Source organism: Equus asinus, chromosome 26, assembly GCF_041296235.1.
Source record: "Equus asinus isolate D_3611 breed Donkey chromosome 26, EquAss-T2T_v2, whole genome shotgun sequence".
Taxonomy (NCBI): domain Eukaryota; kingdom Metazoa; phylum Chordata; class Mammalia; order Perissodactyla; family Equidae; genus Equus; species Equus asinus.
In genome coordinates this window covers 35,581,380-35,606,099 of record NC_091815.1, presented here as the reverse complement: position 1 = coordinate 35,606,099, position 24,720 = coordinate 35,581,380, and the positions used below count along the sequence as shown (strand labels likewise).

At 47.1% G+C, this 24,720-nt stretch overlaps 1 protein-coding gene and 1 pseudogene across 1 annotated transcript; both read left to right on the top strand.

The window, feature by feature from the left end:
* Positions 1–1,211: 1,211 nt before the first annotated feature.
* LOC106822340 (sialic acid-binding Ig-like lectin 8) lies at positions 1,212–10,123 on the top strand. Its single transcript, XM_014827465.3, has 7 exons — positions 1,212–2,155; positions 2,341–2,619; positions 2,839–2,886; positions 3,792–4,049; positions 4,730–4,826; positions 5,162–5,258; positions 8,321–10,123. The coding sequence occupies exons 1-6, from the start codon at positions 1,714–1,716 to the stop codon at positions 5,235–5,237; spliced, it is 1,200 nt and encodes a 399-aa protein (XP_014682951.1). The 5' UTR covers positions 1,212–1,713; the 3' UTR covers positions 5,238–5,258; positions 8,321–10,123.
* Positions 10,124–18,021: 7,898 nt separating this feature from the next.
* On the top strand, positions 18,022–20,889 carry LOC106822308 (sialic acid-binding Ig-like lectin 8; annotated as a pseudogene).
* Positions 20,890–24,720: the final 3,831 nt, after the last annotated feature.

The window sequence follows — 24,720 nt, the reverse complement described above, 5'->3', positions numbered from 1 at the left end:
CATTTGTGACATATTAAGCATAGAACATCTCCTCTTAAAAACAACCAGTGAGAATGAAATTTAGAGGACTAAAAAAAAATAAAATAAAACAGGATAAAACCATATGTCCTATGGGATCAAAATGAGAGAGAAAATAAATGCCTTGAAAAAAAGAAGTAAATATACCAAATATACTAGTTCCAGGATGGGGTCGCTTCTGGCCCCACAGCGTTGATGGCGTGTGAGTCGTAAGTTCCTCTTTTGCACACAGTTAGATTCTCGGTGGCTTCCCCATGTCTCTCCTTCCCATTTTTATGCTATTTTTTGCAAATTGGGGACCACGGGGAACAGGCTGGGCATGACCAAACCCTCTGATCACAGATTCGGCAACTGCTCCTGCAGGGAGAGAGTGAGTGGCCAGGACAGGGGGGCCCCAGGAGAGGGGGAGGGCTGCAGGATGAGATTCCAGCTGAAAATTCAGGAAATGGTGATGGTGTGGGAGGGCCTATGCATGCTCACACCCTGCACCTTCCTTCTCCATGATCACAGCACTGACGCTACTCAGGGGGTTGGGTAATAGTTCTGGGAATGGAATAATATGGATTGGACAGATTCATGAAGTTGAATAGAAGAAAACACTGTAATTTTTTCCATGTATAGAAAGTCTTTTAAAAAAAAAGCATGAGCAAAGCCATAGTATTAAGGACAGCATGCTCAGATGATAAAACTACAGAGAAAAGCAAGGAAACAATTGGCTTCACAGTGAAGTTGCAGCTCTTCCGAGGGAGTAGGCTATCACGATATGGAGGAGGACCAAGGGGGAGGTCCTAGGTGCTCCCCATGTTCTATATCTTGAGTGTGTTCATTTTGTGGTGAACCACTGAGCTTGTGGGGGCACTTCTGTGTATGTGTCTTACGTTTCCCCCAAAATATTCTCAAAGAAACCAACATGGGTCTGAGGAGGCACCACCTCCCAGAATTCCCACCACTTCTGCCCATCCCCTGGTCACTGAAAATAAACTTGGTGTATTAAAGTGCATGCCTCTTCTCTCACAAAATCCTCACCGTCCCTGAGGGTGGAGGACCCCCAGGCTGGCGTTCCTCTACACTACGTGTCTACTTCACGTGTCTCCATGTGTCCCCATAACAGGGAGGTTCTGGTGCTGGGACACCTATTGTCTCCCCACTGGACACTGAATCTCAGGGCAGCGTCTGGGGTTGGTGTGAGACCTCATGAGCAGGGAGGGGACGCCCGTCATGTGGATTCTCAGGGAGTGAGGACAGTCAGCCTCCCACATCTCCTGTGTCCGTGAGTCCAACCCTTGGCCGGACCAACCTCCACAGACAGCCACAGCCTGTGATTCAACAAGTTTGACCAGAGGAAACATATTTCACTTTGCAGAAAATGACCCTCCAAGGGGAAGAGCATCCACAGGGAGGCAGGAGGCAGGAGATGGGACTAGGGCCCTGCGTGGGGTGTGAATTGGGTGAGGCTCTCACCCTCCCTGGCCCAGGGTCCCCAGGATTGGATGTGGGTGGTGGATGGTTGACTATAGGGCCTGTCCCAGTCCCCACAGTGTCTGGGGTGAACTTCCTCCTCTGAGGAGGGTCAGTGTTCTGCCCTCACCCTCAGCTTCCTGTTGGAGCCTCCTCTAAATCTTGAACTTTTATTTCCTGAGAGAGAACCCTGAGAAACAACTTTTGTCAGGAAATTTGGCATCTCCAACACCAGATATGCTGCTGCTGCTGCTGATGGCCATGCTCTGGTGGAGGGAGGGGGCTGAGGGCCAGAGGGAGCCCTGGAGATATTACCAGGCTTACCAGCTGCGAGTACAGAGGACGGTGGTGGTGCCGGAGGGTCTGTGTGTGCGAGTACCCTGCTTCTTCACCTATCCCCAGGTTGGCTGGAATGACTCTACCCCAGCTCATGGCTACTGGTTCTGGGAAGGGGCCAAAACAAACCAGGACGCTCCTGTGGCCACAAATGACCCAGATAGAAAAGTGCAGGAGGAGACCCAGGGCCGATTCCACCTTCTTGGGAACCCCCATACCTACAACTGCTCCCTGGACATCAGAGATGCCAGGAGGACAGACAACAGAACATACTTTTATCGAGTGGTGAGAGGAAAACAAAAATGGAATTACATAGAAGACTATCTCTCTGTGCATGTGATAGGTAAGGAGAGGGCTCCAGGAGAGGCCTCAGTGGAAGGACTTGGATAAGACCTCACTCCTGGGAGGTTTTGGGGGTAAAGCGTGTCAGAGTTTAGAGGGAGGAGCTGGACCAAAGTTGGAGGCTTTTCTCAGGGCTGCACCTCAGACCCTCCATCCTGATCCCTACATCTCCCTCTCTCCCTCCAGCCCTGACCCACTTACCTGACATTCTCATCCAGGGGACCCTGCATTCTGGTCACCCCATGAATCTGACTTGCTCTGTGCCCTGGGCCTGTGAGCAGGCAACACCCCCCATCTTCTCCTGGATGACATCAGCCCTCACCGCCTTGGGCCCCAGGACCCAACGCTCCTCGGTTCTCACCCTCACCCCACGGCCTCAGGACCATGGCACCAGCCTCGCATGTCAGGTGAACTTGCCTGGGGCTGGAGTGACCAGGACAAGGACTGTCCTCCTCCACGTGTCCTGTGAGTGCTGGGCCAGGATGCCCCATTCCTGATGTGATCCTGAGGGAAGTGGGGATGGAGGTATGATGGCCTCAGACACTGGTGTGGGGTCGCAGAATCCAGGCTGGGAGGGGGTCAGGAGGTGGCACGCCTCTATCCTTCCCCCATATTTGCAGCTCCTGGGGACAAGGGCCCACGTCTACCCAGCCCTCAACACCTATGTGTGTCTTTCTCTCCCAGACCCTCCGCAGAACTTGACCGTAACTATCTTCCTTGGAAACAGCACAGGTAGGAAGGAGCCCCCTCCCGGGCTGTAGGGAGCAGGACCTCTTCCAGCTCAGGGCAAGGCCAGGTCCCTGCCTCACCCTGGATTCACCCCAGAGACTGGCTTGTGGGTGAACCCTGTGGTCCCTCCCATCCTTAGCCCCCATGGCCTCTGAGAAGCTGTCCCCATCGGCCCCTCACTGCCCTCAGCCTTCTCCAATCCCCTCAGCTCCACAAGGGAAAAGGGCAATTCACATGGCAGATCCCGCCTCTGGAGACCCCTAATCATCAGTCTTTTGGTGACTGTTCCAGCCTTGTCTTTTTATTTTCTCCAACAATTGCTTACTTAAGTACCTTTGAATAGGTAATATATTCACACGGTCCAAAATTCATAACGTACAGCAGAGTCTGTCCTTCTGATGCCCGGTCCCCTATAGGGAAGAGATCAGTGTCCATACAATGCTCTGAGCCTTGGTTTGTTCATATAAAGGATCTAAGTTGTCCTTTGATATCAGTAGCCCAGTTGTCCTCATTCTTCCCCACGACTGTGCAGTATTCCATCGTCTGGATGGATTCTGAGTTTGCACGCATCTTCTGTTAATGGAAAATCATGGCATTAATCTTATTCTACTGGCAGAAACACTGCAATGAACAAGCGTGTGTCTCCTTTCACAAATATGTCTGTGGGAAAGATTCCTATAAGCAAAATATAGCTGCTTCCTATATTCTTTCCAATTTCAAGAGATTTCTCCACGTGGTTCTTTTCAGAGGGAGAATAAGTTTACATTCCCACCCATGAGGGATGAAAGTGTGTGTTTTCCTGAACTTCCGCTTACATCTCTGTGTCTGTCCTCATCCAGTCTCTGTCTGTATCCTTCCTCTATATCTCCACCTCTTTGTGGCTCTGACCCTCTCTCTCTTCTTCCCAGCACCCACAACCCTGGAGAGTGGCTCATCTCTTTCAGTCCAGGAGGGCCAGTCCCTGCGCCTGGTCTGTGTTGCTGACAGCAACCCCCCTGCCAGGCTGAGCTGGGCCCATGGGAGCCAGACCCTGAGCCCCTCACAGTCCTTGAACCTCGGGGTCCTGGAGCTGCCCCAGGTGGAGTCAAGTCACGAAGGCAAATTCACCTGCCAAGCTCAGCACCCTCAGGGCTCCCTGCACATCTCCCTGAGCCTCTCTGTGCAGAGTGAGTGCACCGGTGGGTTGGGAGGAGGGCTGGAGGAGGAGACAACACCCACCCCACCCTCACAGTCTACTGAGCAGCCCCGTGAGCTTCAACAGAGCTCAACTCTGGTCTGTGTTCTGCTGTGAGGCCTGAATTTTCCTGGACTCAGTGTCACTGTCCACTTCCTTCCAGGCCAGGGGTGTGGCGTGGGGTGAGGGCTGGGAGGGAAAGGCCAGTGAAAGAGGTGGGACTTGGAGGAGAGGGGCTGGGGCCTGGACAGGTGTGTCTGGGGACACAAGGTCCTTCCTTTGCAGGTTGAACAAGTCTCAGGAGAGTGAGGCTTTTACCACGGGCACAAAATTTAAGGAGAAGTCAAAAAATCCTCCAGAATCAAAAGAAATAATATTACAATGCAATAGTTTTTAAAAAATAAAATGAATGCAAAATAAATTCCACAAGGAACAAAATATCACCTTTTTAAGTAAAGTCAGGCTGCAAACCTGCTCTTGTATGCCTCACTTGTATGCCTCACTCTCCTCACTCTAACCCTGCCCCCTCCACCTGCCCCCAGTTCAATGTCCCTTTTTTTTTTGCATCTGGCAAAGTGGCCTCAACACAGAAGTCTAGGGACCTACGTGAAGTGTCAGGAGAAGAGACCGAGTTCTCAGAGGGGAATCACTAATAACCCAATCTGTTTGCAGGAAAAGCATGTCCTTTACCAGGAGTGATGCTGGGGGCTGTCGGGGGAGCAGGTGCTAAAACCCTTCTCTTCCTGTCCTTCTGCATCTTCGTCATCATGTGAGCAGTGACCCTGGGGAGGGAGGGAGAGCCCTGGGGTGGGAAGGGCAGGCAGCCACAGAGCCCAGAGCTGAAGGGACTGGGTGAGTCAAGAGCTTGAAGCAGGGGCAGGAAAGAAGTCCCTGGGCACCTGGGTGAGTCTGTCACAAACCTCTGGGCCACTGTCCAGGAGGGTGGAGCCTGTCTACTCAACTCTGGGGTATATGTGTCAGGACCACCCCTCTCCCACTTCAGTCACCCCTCCAGGCCCTTAAGAGAGAACAGAGGAGAGGGTCAGTGTGCTCACAGCACCCTGAGCTGGTCTGGCTGAAAGGTTCTCTGGTCTCTTCACTCAGAGTGAGGCGCCGCAGGAAGGAAGCAACAAGGCCAGCAGCAGGAGTGAGGGACACAGACATGGAAAGTGCAAATTAAGTCACGGGGTCAGTCTCTCAGGTGAGTGACCTGGCATCTCCCCATGCAGCATCCTGCCTGGACACCTCCCCCCAGGATGGCCCCCTGGATTGCCTCACTCAGCATGACCAAAGATGCTCTCATTTCCTCCTCCTCCTCCTCTTTCCCCCAAGTCAGATCCGCATCTTGCTGACAGCATGACAGCTCCTTCCTCTTTCCTTCAGGCCAGGCATGGAGGAGTCACTTTCTCTCTATCCTTTTCTTCTACTAAAGTCAAAAATTCACCATGTCTTGTCCATTTTTTGTCCTAAGAGCAGCTAGCATCAGTTTCCCTGTCTCCCCATCTTGATCCCCATCATTGCTGAGGCTTCAGGATTTCTTTCTTGGACTCCTCACCTTTCTGCTTCTCACCTCCCTTGCCCTACACAGAGCGATCATCTGAAAGCCATCATGGTCCGGTTCCTCTGCATTTGAACATGTATTTGCCCCCATCATCTAGAGGAGAGGCTGGCAAAATTTATCCATCAAGGGTCAGACAGTAAATATTTTTGGATTGTGGGCCTTAAATTCTCTCTTGCAGTCCTTCAACTTTGTTACTGCAACAAGAAAGCAGCCTTAGACTATATGTAAATGAATGAGCATGGCTGTGTTCCAATAAAACTTTATTTATAAACACAGACAGTGGGCCACATTTCACCCAGGGGCTTTATGTAGTTTGCTGAACCCTGACCTAAAGAATAAAGCTCAAACTCCTCAGCCTGCAGCCCTGCATATTCTGGTTCAGGGTGAGGAGAGCAAGGCACTCTCCTCATATGCAAAACTTAAAATGATCTCCAAAATCTCAGTCATCAAGATAATACTTTAATGTACTATTTTTTAAAAAAATCAAAACTAATGAAAAAAATCTATGATGAGCAAAATATCAAAAATCTAAACAATGACAGGATCAGTAGACTGAAGTGAGTTAATAATTATGTAAGAGTGATAAATTGATGAACAGAAATTGTTCATCACACATGGCAGCATTCGCAGTTGAAAAGAAGAGAAGCAGAGGAGATTTTGAAAATATTCCCTCTGTATTTACTTCCGGTAAATCCAGGAAAGCAGAATTATAGTAAATTTCTATATAAACAAATAAATAATGTGTTTGGATACACATAAACTCTTAAACTTAAAATAATGTTATAATACATACCACTTTTCAGGTTTCCAATAATATTTCAATTATTTAAATGTTCTGGAAAAAGTGACCATTAAAAGTACATGAAAACATAAATATGGGCACACATATTTCCTTCTGCCTCAGGCTCCGATTGGTTAGAAGGGCACTCTTCCTAAGACTGAGTTGTTTACATTTGATATTTTGTCCTCCATGGTTTTCTTTTTGCATTCCTTTTGATTTAAAAATCTTGCATTCAAATGTTACTTATTGCACTCACCTGGGTTTTTGGCTCCCCTTTTAATTTTCCATTTTAGGCAAGTGCCTCACTTACCACACCCTGATTCCAGTCCCACTGTCCAGTCCACTTCCGGCCACTCCTCCTGTCTCCCACCCTTTGCTCCGTCCACACTGGACTTTTCATCATCATCAACCAGAACAAGTTTACTTTTACCGCTGGGTCTTTGCATGGGCTGTTCCTCTCTCCTCTATTGCTCTTCCTTCCCCATTTGATTGGAGAGCAACCAGCAACGGGGCTGCCAATGAGGTTTATGGAAACTGAAAAGTGTGACATCTTGTAGTTAAGTAAGGAAGGGCTTTAGTTTAGGGAAGACATGCTCCTGGGTCACATGCTGGTGCAAAGTCCAGAGAGGTGAGGACTGAAGATGGCCATTTGGATTTCACTAGCAGAGGTCACTGGTATTCTGGATAATAGCAGAGTTAGGAAGTGGTTTTGTGCGCGTATGAATCTTAGTTGAATAATTAGGAGAGAATGGGAGGAGCGAAAACGTTAACAGTTTTGGTCAAGTGTTCTCTTGTCAAGGGAACAGCAAAGAAGGATGCTCCTCAGGCAGCACCTGTCACTCTCTTCTATATGAGTCTGTATTAGCTTCTTGTTGCTGTAATGAATTTACACAAATTTAGTGGCTTCCAGCAACATAAATTTATCATCTTACAGTTCTGGAGGTCACAAGTCCAAAATGGGTTTCACTGGGCTAAAATGAAGGCGTTGGCAGGCAGGACTGAGTTCCTTCTGGAGGCTCCAGGGCAGAACGCATTTTCTTGCCTTTTCTAGCCTCTAGAGGGCGCCTGCGTTCCTTGTTTCATGGCTCCTTCCTGCATCTTCAACTCTCTCTCTGCCTCCTTTCTCTTGTCAAGACCCTTGTGATTACATTGGGCCCACCAATATAATCCAGGAGAATCTCCCCATCTCAATATTCTTAACTTAATTCCATCTGCAAAGTCCCTTTTGCTATGTAAGGTAACACATTCACAGCTTCCATGGGATTAGAGTGTGAACATATTTGGGGGGTGTTATTCTGCCTACCACAGGGACATAATTTCTTTGACTGACTTGTCCTGCCACCAAACTGTGACCTTTCCAAGGGCAAGTACCATGCCTGAATCAAGGCTCTGTATTTCTCCTCACTTAGTTCCTGTCCATCATAATATAATTCAGAAGTAGATATTTATTTGTTTAACTCATTTTTTTTGCCACCTCCCTCAATTAAAGAGTATACTGTAAGAGGTCAGCGTCTGTGTCTACCGTGTCCATCAAAGTACATCCAGTACCCAGCTCAGGGCCTCACACACAGGGGGCCTCAGGCTTTGGGGTCAGAAACAACTAGATTGGATCCTGGTTTCACCAGGGACTCTGAGCAAGCTACTTACTTGGTTCAACCTCAGTTTTCATATCTATAAAATAGAGATAATAGTAATATCTTCTTTATGGGTTTTTTGTGGGAAGTTAATGAGATTAGCAAACACCAGATAAAGTGCTCCTAAGTATTAAATATGCGAGGAAAGCATGAATGAAGGCGATCTCAACCATGATGTGCCTGGGATGAATGGATGAGGGAATTCCTGGGCTTCCCTCCTGGACACTCTCTGCTTTATCCTGTCCCTGCTTTTCCTCTCTGACTCCCTTCTCTCTCCCTCCACTCAGGGTCCCCTGGTGAAATCCTAGGCTGGCAGCCTCCCAGCCCACCCTCTCTCAGATGTGCTTGCCCCTTGCTCAGGGCAGGAAGAAGAGTTCCGTTGCGCATCCCTCAGCTTTCGTGGGATGAAGCCTCGGGACCCACAGGAACAGGACCATGCTGGTTGTGAGTCCTCAGAGATCAAGATCCATACGTGAGAAACTGCAGAGACTCAGCCCTAGCTTGAGGGATGATGGCCCCCGCGGGGCAAAGAAAAAGTCGTGTGCTCATTCCTGTAGAGCTAAAATCTCCCTAAATACTGTAAAGAACATAGGCTTTGGCATCAAAGAGTTTCAAATTAGAATCCACACTCTGTCCCTTTGTTAAGCAAGTGACAGACCAGCACCTACCACTCTATGCCTCATTTTCCTGCTCTCTGAAATATGGGTGAGAAGCCCTACCTGCAAGTTCATGTTGAGAATTCTGGGAGTAAAATCCTATTGGAGCATCTGCCACAAAGTGTATGCAGAACACACGCTGGAGCCCTGTGTTTGAACAGAAAGGTCCTACTGTGAGTTTCTCCTGGCTCTGGAGGGGAACAGCATCAGACCTCAGACCTTTCTTGTTGAGGTGCCTCCTACTGGAATGTCCTCCATTCAACCTTCATCAGCTTCTGTCTTTGAAAGCTGAGCTCAAGAGGTGGACTTCTGGGCTGAGATAGGAAATTCAAGCAGCACCTCAAGGATCTCCCCCTACAGAGACAAACCAAATGAGTGAGGAAGGTTCCCAAATGATCACATGACCATCTGATGAATGAAACTACATGGTCCTAACATTCTCTTACAGCACCCAAATGAAGAAAGGAGTGTATCACAGCAGTCACTTCATAAAGTAGCCTTGGTGGAAAGAAATCAGGGATTGGATGAGGCATTAAAAATTTCCTACAAATGGACCCCAGGCCATTTATAACAACACCAAAAACCATAAACTACCAAGTGATATTCTTTTACTTAAGAATGCAATACTTCCACACTGAAAAATATAGAACATTGCTGAGCAAAATTAAGACGATCCAAATGAATAAAGAAATATACAATGTTCATGGATGGGAAGACACATTATTGTTAAGATGTCAGTCCTCTCCATATTGATTTAAAGTAATCCCAGTCAACAGACTAAAAAATATGAATGTATATATGTATGTATAAATATATATACCTACACATACATAAATTGACAAGTTGAATCTAAAATGTATATGGAAATGTAAAGACCTGGAGTAGCAAAACAATCTTGAAAAAGAATACATTTGGAGACATCAGACTACTACAAAGTAGAGTAATCAAGAGAGTGTGGTGTGGACAGAACAGAGTCCATAAATAGACCCAAACATTATACAGCGTCCACTGAGCAGCACGCAGGCTATTAAATTGGGAAAGGTAGGACTTCTTAACAAATGTGCTAGAACTAGTTGATCAAGATTTGAAAATGATGAACCTTATAAATATTATAAGTGGTTTATATAATTAGAATCCTGCCATATGTAGTCATGTGGATTTTTTCACTCAGTATTGAGTTTTTTGAGATTCATTCATGTTGTTGTGCATATCAGTAGTTTGTTCCTTGATTGCTGAGTAGGATTCCAGTGTATCGCAACTTGTATACCCATTTTCCTGTTGATGCACGCTTGGTTTGTTTCCAGTTTTTGTTGATTATGAATAAAGCTGCTGTGAACATATTTTCACAAGACTGTGTCCAGGTGTGTTTTCACTTGTCTCAAGTGTTGGGGGGCAGGACCAAGATGGAGACAACGAGGTCAGAGTCACATATTGGGAGCTTGAGGGTCTCTGGAACATCCTACGGAGACCAGCATCCAACAGGCACTTAGAGAGATGGATGGTCTGGAGCTCGGGAGGATGGTAGGGCCTGTAGATGGACAGCGGGGACATCTGGGGATCCAATGATCCTGTTAATGAATAGTTACTGTTGTGAGTTAAAGTGTGACCTCCAATAAGGTATATTTAAGCTTTCTCCCTTGGTACCTGTGAAATCGATTTTATTTGGAGATAGGGTCTTTGCAGATGTAACAAAGTTAACATGACATCAGACCGGATTGAGGGGAGCCCTAAAGCCATTGACTGTTTTCCTTAAACAAAGATGGAAATGTTGACACAGCCACACTTGGGGAAGAAGGTCATGTGACAAAAGAGGCAGAGACTGGACCTGTGATGCCATAAGGCAAGGAATGCCAAGGATTGCTGGCAACCACCAGAAGCTAGAAGAAACAGGGAAGGAGTCTTCCCTAGAACCTTCCAAGGCAGCATAGCACTGCTGAAAGCTTTCTTTTGATCTCCTGCCATCCAGAACTAGGAGAGAATAAATTTCGGCTTGTTTAAGCCACCTCGTCTGTGGTAATTCGTCACAGCAGCCCCAGGGAGCTAACACATTCACTCAGCACCTGCTGTGCATCAATTCCTCACCTGTCCTGTCTCATTCAATCCTCACAGTGACTCTGAGGGAATCAGCCCTGTCCCCCATGTCACAAAGGAGGCTTGGATGAGCTTCTCAAAACCACACAGGCCAGCAAGTGGAGGGACCAGATAAGTCCACGTAGATGGCCCCAATGGCAAAGGGGGCCTTAGTCAGTGTTCCTTGGGGTTTTTCTCTGTGTCTAGGTACTGTCCTAACTGCTTTGTGAATGTTTAGACAGTTATACAGTTCCTAATAGCAGTGACAACAACAGCTGCCAGGCTAGCCATCCACACTTCCATAGACTCAGCCAAGGAGGAATCTCTCTCTCTTCTTGCTTCCTCCTTCATTCCTTTTTTGCTTTCTTTTATTCTTTATTTCGTTTCTATCTCCACCCTCCCAAGCCTGGTCCTTGAGAAGAGAGAACCAGACCTCCCAGCCATGCCCTCTTTTCTTTATCTGTCTGTGCCCAACTCTGAGGTGCGGCCCTGGCAACAATTCCTCACTTCCCATGCCCAAGAACAAGTGTTTGCCCGATCTGTCGTACTAGGTGAAGGCATTTCTGTCTATTTTGTTCACCATGAACAATACTTGCCACATAATAAGCTCCCAATAAATATTTTAGAAATTTTAAAAAAATGATGCAGTTGCTTGCGAAATCTCTTTCTCTAGCCCAGGTCTCTTTTCTGACCCCAGCACTTTCACAACTGTCTTGATTTGTCTATAATGGCATCTTCAGTGCTTCCCATCCTGCTAGATGGTGAACCCATGGGGGCAATGACTGCATCAGTTTGACTCCCAGAGCACTTCAGAAAATCCTGTTGATTAGATAAGTCAGAGAGAAAGCTCTGAGTCAGGTCGATAGATGCCCAGGAGGCAAAGACAATTAAATTCAGAATCTACCATTTTCGTAGACAGCAGTAAGTGAAGCTGCTCTTTGTCCTGGAGGGAGACACGATCTCAACCCTCAAGGCTGCTCCCTGAAAACACAGCCCTGAGAACTTGCCCAGGTAAGGAGCAGTCACAGCATTATGTTTTGGGCAGGCTCAGCAGGACATGCAGGAGCACGAGGGACTCAGGAGACTGTCTTTACCAACAGGTGCTTTTGCTTTTCTTTAATGATGTGGAAGACCTCAGAATCTTCTCATAAAATTCTTCTTTGCTAGGCTTAACTAAGGAGTCTGTCACTTGTAATAAACATATTGCTGTATAGGCCCGGAACATTTGACTGGTTCTCCATCAGAAAATTAGGAGGATGCTGTTCATAGAGAAATCTCAATACTGACATTTCACAACTCTGTTTTCTCACTTCCTGCTTTGTTTGATAAAGTTGAAAAATAGTTGACTGGAAGGAAGTGACACTATGGGAAAATAAATATTCATTTTATGGTCATAAATCCTTGCACTTTCCTCCTTCTAACAGCAGTCAGACTTTGGTTACTTTCCCTAAACTCATCCATGTGCCTCAAAAGATTTGAACTCCAGAGTGTGGGATGCTTGTGTGAGCTTCATCAGTTAAGGACATTCAGGTGGGAAATTGGCTGAGCAATACTGTTGTAGAGAAGATAAGAGGACAGACAACTGAATAGTTCTAGTCAGGAGTGTGAACTCTTCTGCTCTTTGTTCTAGAAAGTTTATTCCAATTACCAAATGAGAAAGAACTGGAAAAACTGATCATCTCCAAGGGCAATGAAGTTTCAGCACTTTCACTAAAGATAAAGTGGAAACAAAATAAACTCCCAACCTCACTGGAGAGATTTACTGAATATAGCACATCTCCTCCTAATGAAACCAGTGAGAATAAAATTTAGAAGATGAGGAGTTACCCAGAAAAATAAGTAAAACAGAATGACATAAAATCATACCTCCTATAGGATCAAAATGAGAGAAAAAAATGTCTTGAAAAAAAAAAAGACAGTATACCAAGACGACAATCAAATGTTGTTGGCTTTGGGGAGTGAGACCTGGTGTCGATGATGTTATAGATTATACTGTGGGAAACATAGAACCACATGTGTGGCATGGTGCTTGGCAAAGAATAGATGTTCAATCAACATTCAAGGGTGAATTTGTGACAACATGGATGGTCCTTGAGGGTATTATGCTGAGTGAAATTAGTCAGAGGGAGAAAGTCAAATACCATATGATCTCACTCATAAGTAGAAGATAAAAACAACGACAAACAAACACATAGCAATAGAGATTGGATTGGCGGTTATCAGAGGGGAATTGGGGGGAGGGGAATTGGGGTGATTAGGCTCACATGTGAGAGGATGGACTTTAATTAATTTTTGGGTGGTGAACATGATGTAGGCTACACAGAATTCGAAATATATTACGATGTACATCTGAAAGCTATGTAATGTTATAATCCAATGTTACTGCAATTAAAAAAATAAAAAATTTTAAAAAAACAAAAACATTCAAGGGTGAGTGAAATTCACCTGGTTTCTCCAAGTTCTAGATCTTAATGTCCTATTTAGTAGATCGAAAATTTTACCTAGCAACATCTCCTAAGAAAACATCTTCTGAAAATATGAAACATATCTAAAACATAATAGCAAATTTGTTGTTGACGCCATCACGTTGATTCTGACTTCCAGTGACCTTGTGTAGAGCAGAGGAGAACTCTCCCTGGTTTTTGTTGCACCATCATTGTATTCTCTGCCACTATATCAGACAACACTTTGCTTCTGCTCATAAGGTTTTCAGGACCAATTTTTTCATAAGTGGATGGCCATTTCCTTCTTCCTAGTTGGTGTTAGCGTGGAAGTTCTACTGAAAACTATCCACAATGTGTGACCTGTCTGGCATTTGAAATACCAGTGGCATAACTTTCAGCATCACAGAAACTTGCAGCTGCCTCAGTACAACAATCCTGGTTTCTCCATTTCCTAAGGTAGTGACAATTGAAAATATGCCACCCTATGTGTCTGTGCTTCATCTGCTCTGCAAAGTGGGGAAATAAGAAGCCCCACCTCAGAAGGATGTCGTGATACATGTAAAGAACTGTATGCAGGTCCTGGCAAAGGTGTGTGCTCATTCTGTTCTGCTTCCTTATCCTTTGAAAATGCAAGGTCCTGCTGGTGACTTAACCTGATGCTCAGAGTGCCAAGTCCCATCATGTATTAAATGAACATGGGACATTTCAGTAAAAGGAGCTAAAATTTCACCAGCAACATCCGAACCAGGAAACGAATAAAACAGCACATCATACACTTCTCCGTGGGGTCAAGTGGAAAGAGTCAGCAGTTTGTAGTGTGGTGCTGAAAATATATATCCTGACCCTGAAAAGTTACCTATTCCTCAGAAGCAGGAATATAGGGGGGACATTTGGTCTGAAAGAACGCTGAGAATTTTCACTGAGATGCCCCAATAGGCACATATGCTCACTCACATGGGTGGACAGGCCTGGATAAAGTCAATGAAAAGAGGGCCAGCCCTGAGGCCAAATGGTTGAGTTCGTGTGCTCTGATTCGATGGCCCAGGGTTTCGCTGGTTTGGATCCTGGGTGTGGATGTGGCGCCGCTCGTCAAGCCACACTGAGCCGGCGTCCCACATGTTACAACTAGACAGACCCACAACTAAAATATACAACTGTGTACTGGGAGGATTTGGGGGGAAGAAGCAGAAAAAAAAAATGATTGGCAACGGTTGAATTAAGAAATTCTTCGTAAAAGATGCCAAAAAGAAGATATTTGCAATAAAAACAGCTGAGAAATGGCTTGTATCCAAAATATTTAATAATATGCTAAAGATTGATTAAAAAAATATCAAAATCCACATAGAAAATGAACAATATAAACAAGCCCTTCATAAAATAAGAAGTTCAAATTCCACATTAGTATATGAGTTTCTCGATCTCATTAATTGTCAAGGAAATGCAAATGAAACCCACAATAAAATTCCACTTATTTTCAGGATGGTTAAAATGAAAAAATAAAAACAAGAAAGTAACTGGAATTACAATATCAAGAATTGAAGCAACTGGAACTCTCATGAAGGTAAATTTTAATAACCACTTTGGAAAATGTTTGGCAATACCTACTAAAACTGAATATGCACATACCCTGGTCCTGAGAAATTCCACTCTAAAAATGCCTAATAAAAGTGCATGTACATACCAAAGATGCGTTTACAGCAGCACTATTTATATAAAGGAGGGGTGGGATTTTGGGGGGTTTTCTTTAGAGATTTGTTCCTACAGCTACTCACCTGTCTGAGTGTCAGCTTCCTCCTCCATCTGATGAGAGGGATCACCCCCTCTCTGTCAGAGATGTTGGGAAAATTAAATGGGGACAGATATGTATAGGGACGGCACAGAACCCTCACCATCCCTGCTCTTGGCCTAGTGACAACAGACTGACATTATCCATAGGACATCACTGAGTGTGGACACAAGGACAAGGAGGAGAAGCAGAGGTCTTCCCCATCCCTGAGTCCCTCCTCCCAGATGGGATTGAGGCCTCTCCAGACCATCTGACACCTTGACCCTCCTGAGTGCAGACAGAAGGTCCCTGTGCTGTGTGATCAGGCCCCTCCACAGAGCTGAAGACGTCTCCAAAGTCAGTATTTAACTTGAATCAGCACCACGGACAACACCATGGCCCTTTCCTACGGATCCTCAGGAGCCAAGTGAAAAGAACGTCCCCAGCTGGGCAGCTGATTCAAGTTAAGTGCTGACTTTGGAGACGTCTTCAGCTCTGTGGAGGGGCCTAGGTAGCATAGCAGCTGAGTTCCTACAGCCATGGCTCCGCTGAGCAGGCCTCCTGTTTGGCCATAGCACACAAAGGTTCTGGTAACACCTTTCCCTCTTGTGTCCCTTTGGGCCTATGAGTGGTAATGGCCTCTTGCTGTTGCTAGTCACTGCGGATCACACCACCCCTGGTTAGTTCCCTTAATCCTGACCACACCTCTGTAATCTTTTTTTTTTTTCTGCTATATCTCCCCAAACCCCACCCCTGTACACAGTTGTACATCTTAGTTGCCGGTCCTTCTAGTTGTGGGCATAATCTTTATTGAAATCTCTTTGAATAAAAAAAAAGAACGTCACCAATGTGCAATGGTCTGCCCACTGCTAGGGCAGAGATGGTGTTGGTCATAAACAGAGTACAGAACCTAGTAGCAAGTGGAAGATCTCAAGAACAGTGGGAAACTGACTGGGATTAAGAACTTAATATCTGAGAGTCCAGGAATTTCCAGGATACCAGGATCACCTGTGGAATTCACATCCTTTGGACTACCTGAGACTCCCTACCACGTCTACATGGTCCAATCCTCACTGAGACTCACCTTCCAGTCCAGAAGAACAACAGCCCCTCCCACCCCAGCCTGTGCTCCCCCATCACAGCCACCTACCCTGTGGCACTGGAATCGTCAGGTAACATGTCTCCCAACCAGATGTTGTTCTCCTCAAAGGCAAGGGCTAGATCTGTCATTTCACCCCTTCCAGGAAAACTGAAGGCACAGTGTACATGTTTGTTGAGTAAATGAATGATCAGATGAATGAAATTTCCTCCTTCACTTCACAGGAAGAGTTGACAATTCTTCCCACTCCAATGAAAGTAAGCTTCTTGTCTCCCATCACAGTGAAACCGGGGCAGACAAAGATGCATGAGGAGGGTCCCTGTGCAGACAATGGTGCATATTACAGGGCACCTATGTGATTTGGCCAATTCACTTGCTCACTCTGGATCTCAGCATCTGCTTCTGCAAATTGGAGAAGTGCGGCTAGAAGGTTCCCAGCACTGGTGACCTGTTGGTCCTAGTTCCTCTTTGGCATACAGTTAGTTTCTCTGTGGCTTCCCCATGTCTCTCCTTCCCATTCTTCTGCTTTGCATATTAGGGACAATGAGAAATAGAGTGGGCGTGGCCAAGCTCTTCTAACCACAGATGCTGCAACTGCTCCAGCAGGGTGAGAGTGAGTGGTCAGGGCAGGGGGGCCATGGGGGATGGGACTTTAGTACGAGATTCCAGCTGAAAATGCAGGAATTGGAGATGGTGTAGGAGTTCCTATGTTGGTTCAAATCCTGCGCCTTCCTTCTCCATGATCACAGCACTGACTCTACTCCAGGCTCTGGGTGTTAGTTCTTGGAAGGGGATAATATGGGATGGGAATAATCATGAAGTCGAATAGAAGAAAAGAGACTGTAATATTTTCTGTCTATACAAAGTCTTAAGAAAAGCATGCGCAAAACCATAGTAATAAAGGCAGCATGGTCAGGTGATAAGACTACAGAGAAAAGCAAGGAAACAATTGGAATTACAGTGAGGCTGGGGCCCCTTGGGGGAGTGGAGTGTGAGGATAGGGAGGGGGATCAAAGGGGAGGTCCTGGGTGCTCCTAACGTTCTATTTCTTGTAGGGTGTTCATTTTGTGATGAATCACTGAGTTGTCCTTTTGTAGACAGTTCCCTTCATGTGTCTTATTTTTGCCCCAAAGAAGTTTCAAGGAAAAAGACTTGGGTCTGAGGAGGCACCACCTCCCTGGAGTCCCACCACTTCCTCCCAGCCCCCACCACATAGTCAAAATAACCTTCTAAGAATTCAGATGAACGTCTCTTCTCTCAGGATGTCCTCACCACCCATGAGGGTGGACAACCCCCAGGTTGGCGTTCCTCACTCTGTGTCTCCTGCACGTGTGTCCATGTCTTCCCATCACAGGGAGCTCCAGGTGCTGGGACATCTGTAGTCTCCCCACTGGACAGAGACTCTTGGAGCAGCATCCAGGGCTGGTGTGTGATTTTGTGAGCAGAGAGGAGTTGCCCCTCACATTGATCCTGAGGGAGAAAGGATAGTTGACCTCCTTCATCTCCTGTGTTCCTGAGTCCCTCCCCTGGCCAAACCAATGTCCACAGACATCTACAGCCTGTGAGTCAGGGGGTCCGACCAGAAGGAACATGTTCTCACTTTGCAGAAAATGGCGCTCTGAGGGGAGGGGCATCCATGGGGAGGCAGGAGATGGAGCTTGAGCCCTGCACGGGTTGTGATTTGGTGAAGCTCTCATCCTCTCTGGCCCAGTGTCCTCAAGAGTGGATGCAGGTGGTGGATGGGTGACTCCAGGGGCTGTCCCTCACCCAACAGTGTCAGGGGGTGAAGTTCTTCTGAGGAGAGTCACTGTTCTGACCTCACTCTCATCTTCCTTTTGGCGCCTCCTCTAAATCTTTAACTTTTAGTTCCTGAGAAAGAACCTTGAGAAACAGACTTTCCCTGGTGGAACCTGGGACCGTCAACCCCAGACATGCTGCTGCTGCAGCTGCTGGCCCTGCTCTGGTGGAGGGAGGGGGCTGAGGGCCAGATGCGATCGTGATTACAAGCTGCTAATGCAGGGGTTGGTGACAATGCAGGAGCGTCTGTGTGTGGGGGTGGCCTGCACTGTCTTCTTTCCCCAGGATGGCTGGACTGACTCCACCCCAGCTCTTGGCTACTGGTTCCAGGAGGGGGCTAAGGAACTCAAGCATGCTTCAGTGGTCACAAACAACCCTGACTGAAAAGTGAAGGAGGAGACCCAGGGCCGATTCCACCTCCTTGGAAACCCCCATACCAACACCTGCTCCCTGGACCTCAGAGACACCGGGGGGAGCGACAACAGAAGATACTTTTTGTGGGTGGAGAGAGGAAGTACAAAATGGAATTACTTATCTACCTCTCTCTCTGCGCATGTGACGAGTAAAGAATGGGCTATGTGAGAGGCAATAGGAGAAGCACAAGGGGGTGCCAGGGCAGGGCTGGCATAGGACCCCGCTCCTGGAAGGGGGTTGGAGGTACATGGTGTTGGAGCTCAGAGGGAGGAGCTGATACTGAGATTTCTCTCAGAGGCACACCTCAGATCCTCCTTTCTGAATCCTGTGTCACCCTCTCTCCCACCAGCCCTGACCCAGATGCCAGACATGCTCATCGTGGGGACCCTGGAGTCTGGCCGCCCCAGGGACCTGACCTGCTCTGTGCCCTGAGCCTGTGAGCAGGGCACACTCCCCATCTTATCCTGGAAGTCAGCTGCCTTCACCTCCCTGGGTCCCAGGATCCACCTCTCCTCGGTGCTCACCCTCACCCCACGGCCCCAGGATCATGGCACCAACCTCACCTGTCAGGTGAAGTTCCCTGCAGCTGGTGTGACTGTGGAAAGAACCATCCAGCTCAACGTCATCTGTGAGTGCTGGGCCAGGACGCCTGGTACCCTGATGGGGTCCTGAGGGCAACAGTGATGGATTTTTCAGAGTCTTGGACACTGCTGCTGGGTCTCAGAAATATGGCTGGGAGGGGGTGAGGAGGATGCCCACCTCCACCCTTCCCCCATTCATGCAGCTGCTGAGGTCAAAGGCCAATGTTCACCCAGCCCTCAACGCTGATGAGGGTCCATTATGACTTACTGTCCCAGACTCTCTGCAGAACTTGACCTTCACTGTCTTCCAAGGAAATGTAGGTAGGCAGGCACAGGTAGGAAGGAGCTGCAAGCATCTGTCCCCATTGGCCCCTCACTCCCTTCAGATGTCTCCACCCCCGCTTGACTCCACAAGGAGAACAGGGCGACATACAAAAGGCAGAGGCACCCTTATCATCTGTCCTCTGATGACTCCTCCAGGCTCGCCTTTTTATTTTCCTTAACAAGCATTGATTTAAGTACTTAGGGACAGGTAATATATTCACATGGTCAAAAATTAAAAATGCATGGAAGCGTCTGTCCTCAGATGTCCAGTCCCCTCCTGGGAAGTGACCAGTGTCCATAGGCTGCTCTGAGCCTTGGTTTGTTCACCTGAAGGATCTGAGGGGTCCTTTGACATCAGTAGGACAGAATGTCCTCATTCTTCTCTGTGACTGTGCAGTATTCCATGGTCTGGATGGATTCTAATTCAGTACCTAACTTTTGTACCATGGCTTTCATTTCATTCTATTAACAGAAATACTGCAACGAATAATCTTGTGTCTCCTTTCACAAGTATGTGTGTGTGTGTGTCTGTGGGATAACTTCCTAAAAGCAAAATAAAGCTGCTTCATATGTTCTTTCTAGTTTTGAGAGCTATGGCCAAGTTGTTCTGCATGGAGGGTGGACAGGTTTACATTCCCACCAGCGAGGGGAAAACTGCATGTTTTCCTGCACTTCAACTTATGTCTGTGTGTCTCTCCTCATCCAGTCTCCTTCTGCATCCTTCCTCTTTGGATCTCTTTGTCTCTCTGACCCTCTCTCTCTTGTTCTCCAGAACCTAAAACCCTGAAGAACAGCTCATCTCTTTCAGTCCTGGAGGGCCAGTCCCTGCGCCTGCTCTGTGTTGTCCACAGCAACACCCCCGCCAGGCTGAGCTGGGCCTACAGGATCCAGGCCATGAGCCCCCCACAGCCCTCAAACCCTGGGGTCCTGACGCTGCCCCAGGTGGAGTCAAACCATGAAAGTGAATTCACCTGCCAAGCTCAGCACCCTCAGGGCTCCCTGTGCCTCTCTGTGCAGAGTGAGTGCACCCGTGGATTGGGGAGGGGCGAGAGGAGGAGACAGCACCCACCGCACCCTCAGGTCCACCTAGCATCCCTCTGAGCTTCAAAGAGGAGCTTAGATCTGGTCTGTGCTTGGTTGTGAGTCCCAGAATTTCCCTGGGACCCAGACTGTCACTGTTCTCTTCCTGCCAGGCCAGGGCTGTGGGGTGGGGCGAGAGCTGGGAGGAGGAAGTCTGGGAAAGAAGTAGGTCTTGGAAGAGAGCGACTGGGGCCAGCACAGGAGTCTGGGGACACTAGCCCCTTTTTGGGGGGGAGATCAAAGGAAAAAATACAATGCAATATTTTTTAAGTTAAAAATGAACATAAAATAAATTCCATGATGAATAAAATATCAACATTTTAAATAATGACAAGCTGTAACCCAGCTCTTGTATGCCTCACTGTCTTCATCCTAATCCCTGCCTCCCCTCCCCCATACCCCCAGCCATATGCCCCTGGTTTTGTATCTGGCAAAGCGGCCTGAACACAGAAGTCTAAGGTCCTGCAGGGAGGAGGAGAAACCAAGTTTTTGGAGGGGAATCACCAATAATCTAATCTGTCTGCAGGAAAGTGATGTCCTTTATCAGGCGTGGTGCTGGGGGTGTCAAGGGAGCAGGTGCTACTACCCAGCCCTTCCTGTCCTTCTGCATCATCGTCATCATGTGAGCAGTGACCCTGGGGAGGGAGGGAGAGCCTTGGGTTGGGAAGGGCAGGCGTCCATGGAATTCCTGAGCCCAGAGCTGGAGAGACTGGGTGGGTCAAGAGCCTGAAGCAAGGGCAGGAGGAGGTCCCTGGCACCTGGGCGAGTCTGTTATAAACCTCTGGACAAGGACAAGGGAGCCTTTATTCTCAACCTTGGGGTCTCTGGGACTACACCACCCCTCTCCCACCTCAGTCCTCCCTCCAGCCCTTTAAGTGAGAACAGAGGAGGGGTCTGTCTGCCCACTGCACCCTCAGCTGGCCAGACTGAAAGGCTCTTTGGTCTCTTCACTCAGAGTGAAGTCTCAAAGGAGGAAAGCAGTAAGGCCAGCAGTGGGTGTGGAGGACATGGCCATGGAGGGTTCAAACGTTGTCACGGGGTCAATGTCTCAGGTGAGTGACTTGGGTGTCTTGCATCCTGCCTGGATAACTCTCCCAGGATGGTCTCCTGGATAATCCAGTGCTCAGCATGGCCAAAAATGCTCTCCTCATCTCCTCCTCCTCCTCAAGTCAGATCGCCATCTTGCTGACAGTATGACAGCCCCTCCTCTTTCCTTCAGGCCATGCACGGAGGAGTCACCTTCTCTCTAGCCTTCGTTACTTGTGTTACAGTCAAAAATTCACCATGTCTTGTCCATTTTTTCTCCTAAGATCAGCTAACATCAGTTTCCCTCTCTCCATCTTGATCCCCATCATTGCTGAGCCTTCAGGATCTCTTTCCTGGACTCCTCATCTCCCTGTCGCTCACCTCCCCTGCCCTACACAGAGCGATCATCTGAAAGCCATCATAGTCCAGTTCGTCTGCATTTGAACATCTGTTTGTCCCCATCATCTAGAGCAGGGGTCAGCAAAGTTTCTTTATCAAGGGCCAGATAGTAAATATCTTTGCCTTTGTTGACCATACAGTCTCTGTTACAGCCACTCAACTCTGTTGTGGCAGCATGAAAGCAGCCTTAGACCAAATGCAAACGAATGAGCATGACCGTGTTCCAATAAAACTTTATTTACAAACACAGACAGTGGGCCAGATTTGACCCATGAGTTGTAGTTTGCCAGCCCTTGATCTAGAAAATACTAATTTAAACTCCTCTGACTGCAGCCCTGCATAATCTGGCCTCTCAGCCCCAACTTCTCCAGAAGGGCTTGGATTAGGGTGAGGAGAGTGAGGCACTCACCTCCGATGCAAAACTTAAAATGATGCAAAAAATCTCAGCACTCTAATTAGATACCGTTTTAAACCACTATTTTTCAAAAATTGAAATTAATTTAAAAATCCACGATGAGCAAAAATGTCAAAACTCTAAATAATGGTATGATCAGTAGACTGAAGTTAGTTAATAATTATGTAAGATCATAACTTGGTCCAGAGAAATTGTCACACAGGGCAGCATTCTTGGTTGAAAACGAGAGAAGCAGAGAAGGAGATTTTGAAAATATTCTTTCTGTGTTTGCTTCTAGTAAAGCCAGGAAAGCAAATAATAATAAATTCTGATTTGGGTGCGCACAAACCCTTAAACTTAAAATAATGTTTTACTGCGCATCACTTTTCAATTTTTCAATAATATTTAAATGATTTTAATGTTCTGGGGAAAAATGATAATTAAAACACACAAAAACATACATATAGAGGCACACTTTTTTTCTTCCACCTCAGGCACCAACTGGTTCAGAAGCACATTCTCACTAATCCTGGATTTATATACATGTTTGATATTTTTTTCTATGTGGTTTTCTTTTGCATTAATATTGATTTCATAAATCTTGCCTCAAAATGTTATTTATCTGAATTACTGAGGCTTTGGCTCACCTTTTAACTTTCCATTTTGAGTGACTGCCTCACTTGCCTCACCCGGATCCCAGCCCTGCTGTCCAGTCCACTTCCTGCCACTCCCCCTGCCTCCCACTCATTGCTCCATCCACACTGGACTTTTCATCATCATCAACCAGAACAAGGTTACTCGTGCCTCTGGGTCTTTGCATGGACTGTTCCTCCCTCCTCTAATGCTCTTCCTTCCCCATTTGGTTGGAGGGCAACAAGCATTGGGGCTGCCAGCTGTGTTGATGGACTCAGAAAAGTTTGATAGTTGTAGTTAAGTAAAGAAGGGCTGTCATTCAGGGAAGCCATGCACCTGGGTCATCTGCCAAGTCCAGAGAGGTGAGGACTGAAGATGACCATTTGGACTTCAGTAGCAGAGGTCACCGGTGTGCTGGATAATAGCAGTGTGGGGAAGTGGCTGTGTGCGTGCAGAAATCTTAATATGAACAATCAAGAGAGACTGGGAGGAGCACAAACATTACAATTCTGGTGAAGCGTTCTCTTCTCAAGGGAGCAGCAGAAGAGGATGCTCCCAGGCAGCACCTGTCACTCTCGACTGTGTGAGTCTGTATTAGCTTCGTGTTCCCACTGTAATGAAGTATCACAAATCTAGTGGCTTCCAGCAAGATAAATTTATCATCTTACAGTTCTGGAGGTCGCAAGTCCAAAATGGGTTTCACTGGGCTGAAATGAAGACATTGGCAGGCAGGGCTGAGTTCCTTCTGGAGGCTCCAGAGGAAAACACATTTGCTGTTTTTCCAACCTCTAGAGGGCGCCTGCATTCCTTCTTTCATGGCTCCTTCCTCTGTCTTCAAGACCAGAAGCATAGCATCTTCTAATCTCTCTCAGCTTCCTTCTTTCAATTGTCAAGACACTTGTGATTATATTGGGCCCACCCAAATAATCGATGAGAATCTCCTTATCTCAATATTCTTAACTCCATCTGCAACATGTCTTTTTTCATATAAGGTAACACACTCACAGGTTCCAGGGGATTAGGGCGTGGACATCTTTGGGAGGCTGTTATTCCACCTACCAAAGGGGCATAGTTTCTTTGACTGACTTGTCCTCCCACAAAACTCTGAGCTTCCCAAGGGCAGGCGCCATGCCTGAATCAAGGCCGTGTAATTCTCTCTCACTCACCCAGTTCCTGTCCATAATATCATATTTTACAATTATATATTTATTTCTTTAAGTAATTTTTTTCTCCCTCCCTCAACTAAAGAGTAAGCAGTAAGAGGTCACGGTCTGTGTGTGCCTTTTCTATCTCAGTACACCTGGCCACCAGTGAAACATGGCAGTCGTGCACATCAGGATGTAGTGAGGGGTTGGGAAGGGGTTCATCTAGAGAGGTGGGGGAGGGTATCAGGGTAGATGGGACACCCAGAGGAAGTGACTGCTGGGAGGTGAGTCTTGGGGTTCAGGTTCATCATTCCTGGGAGTGGATGGAGATGAACACTGTGTGTGTGTGTGTCTGTGAGAGAGATAGAGAGTCTATAGGAAAGATGTGCCCAGGTGCGTGAGCTCCTGAAAGTCTTGTGAGGGTCCTGTCCCCCCACCTCTCACCCTCCCTTGTCCACAAGGACCAGGTCCCTCCAGAGCTTGCATCTAGGTCTGGAAAGGTCCATGAGCTGCGGGGGTCCTGCTAGTGGAAGGGTCTCTCCAGGGACGTGGCAGCCTCCTCTGCCCCTTTACAGACCTGTGACTCTGGCCCTGAGCTGCCGCGTCTCCATCCTCCATCCGGCCTTGCGGGGTAGACTCTGAACCACGGGTGGGAGGGACCAGGAGGATGCACTCCGGGGAGTCCAGGTCGTAATCTTTATGACTTTTTGTTACCTTTAGTTTATTATTTGTCTTATTTTTTAAAACTTATTTGCACTATTCTGTCCCGGTTACCAAAACCAAAATCAGTTTTTAGGAAAACTGATAAATAAGGAAAAGCACAAGGACAGGACTTCAAGACTTTTGGAACGTGTGTCCAG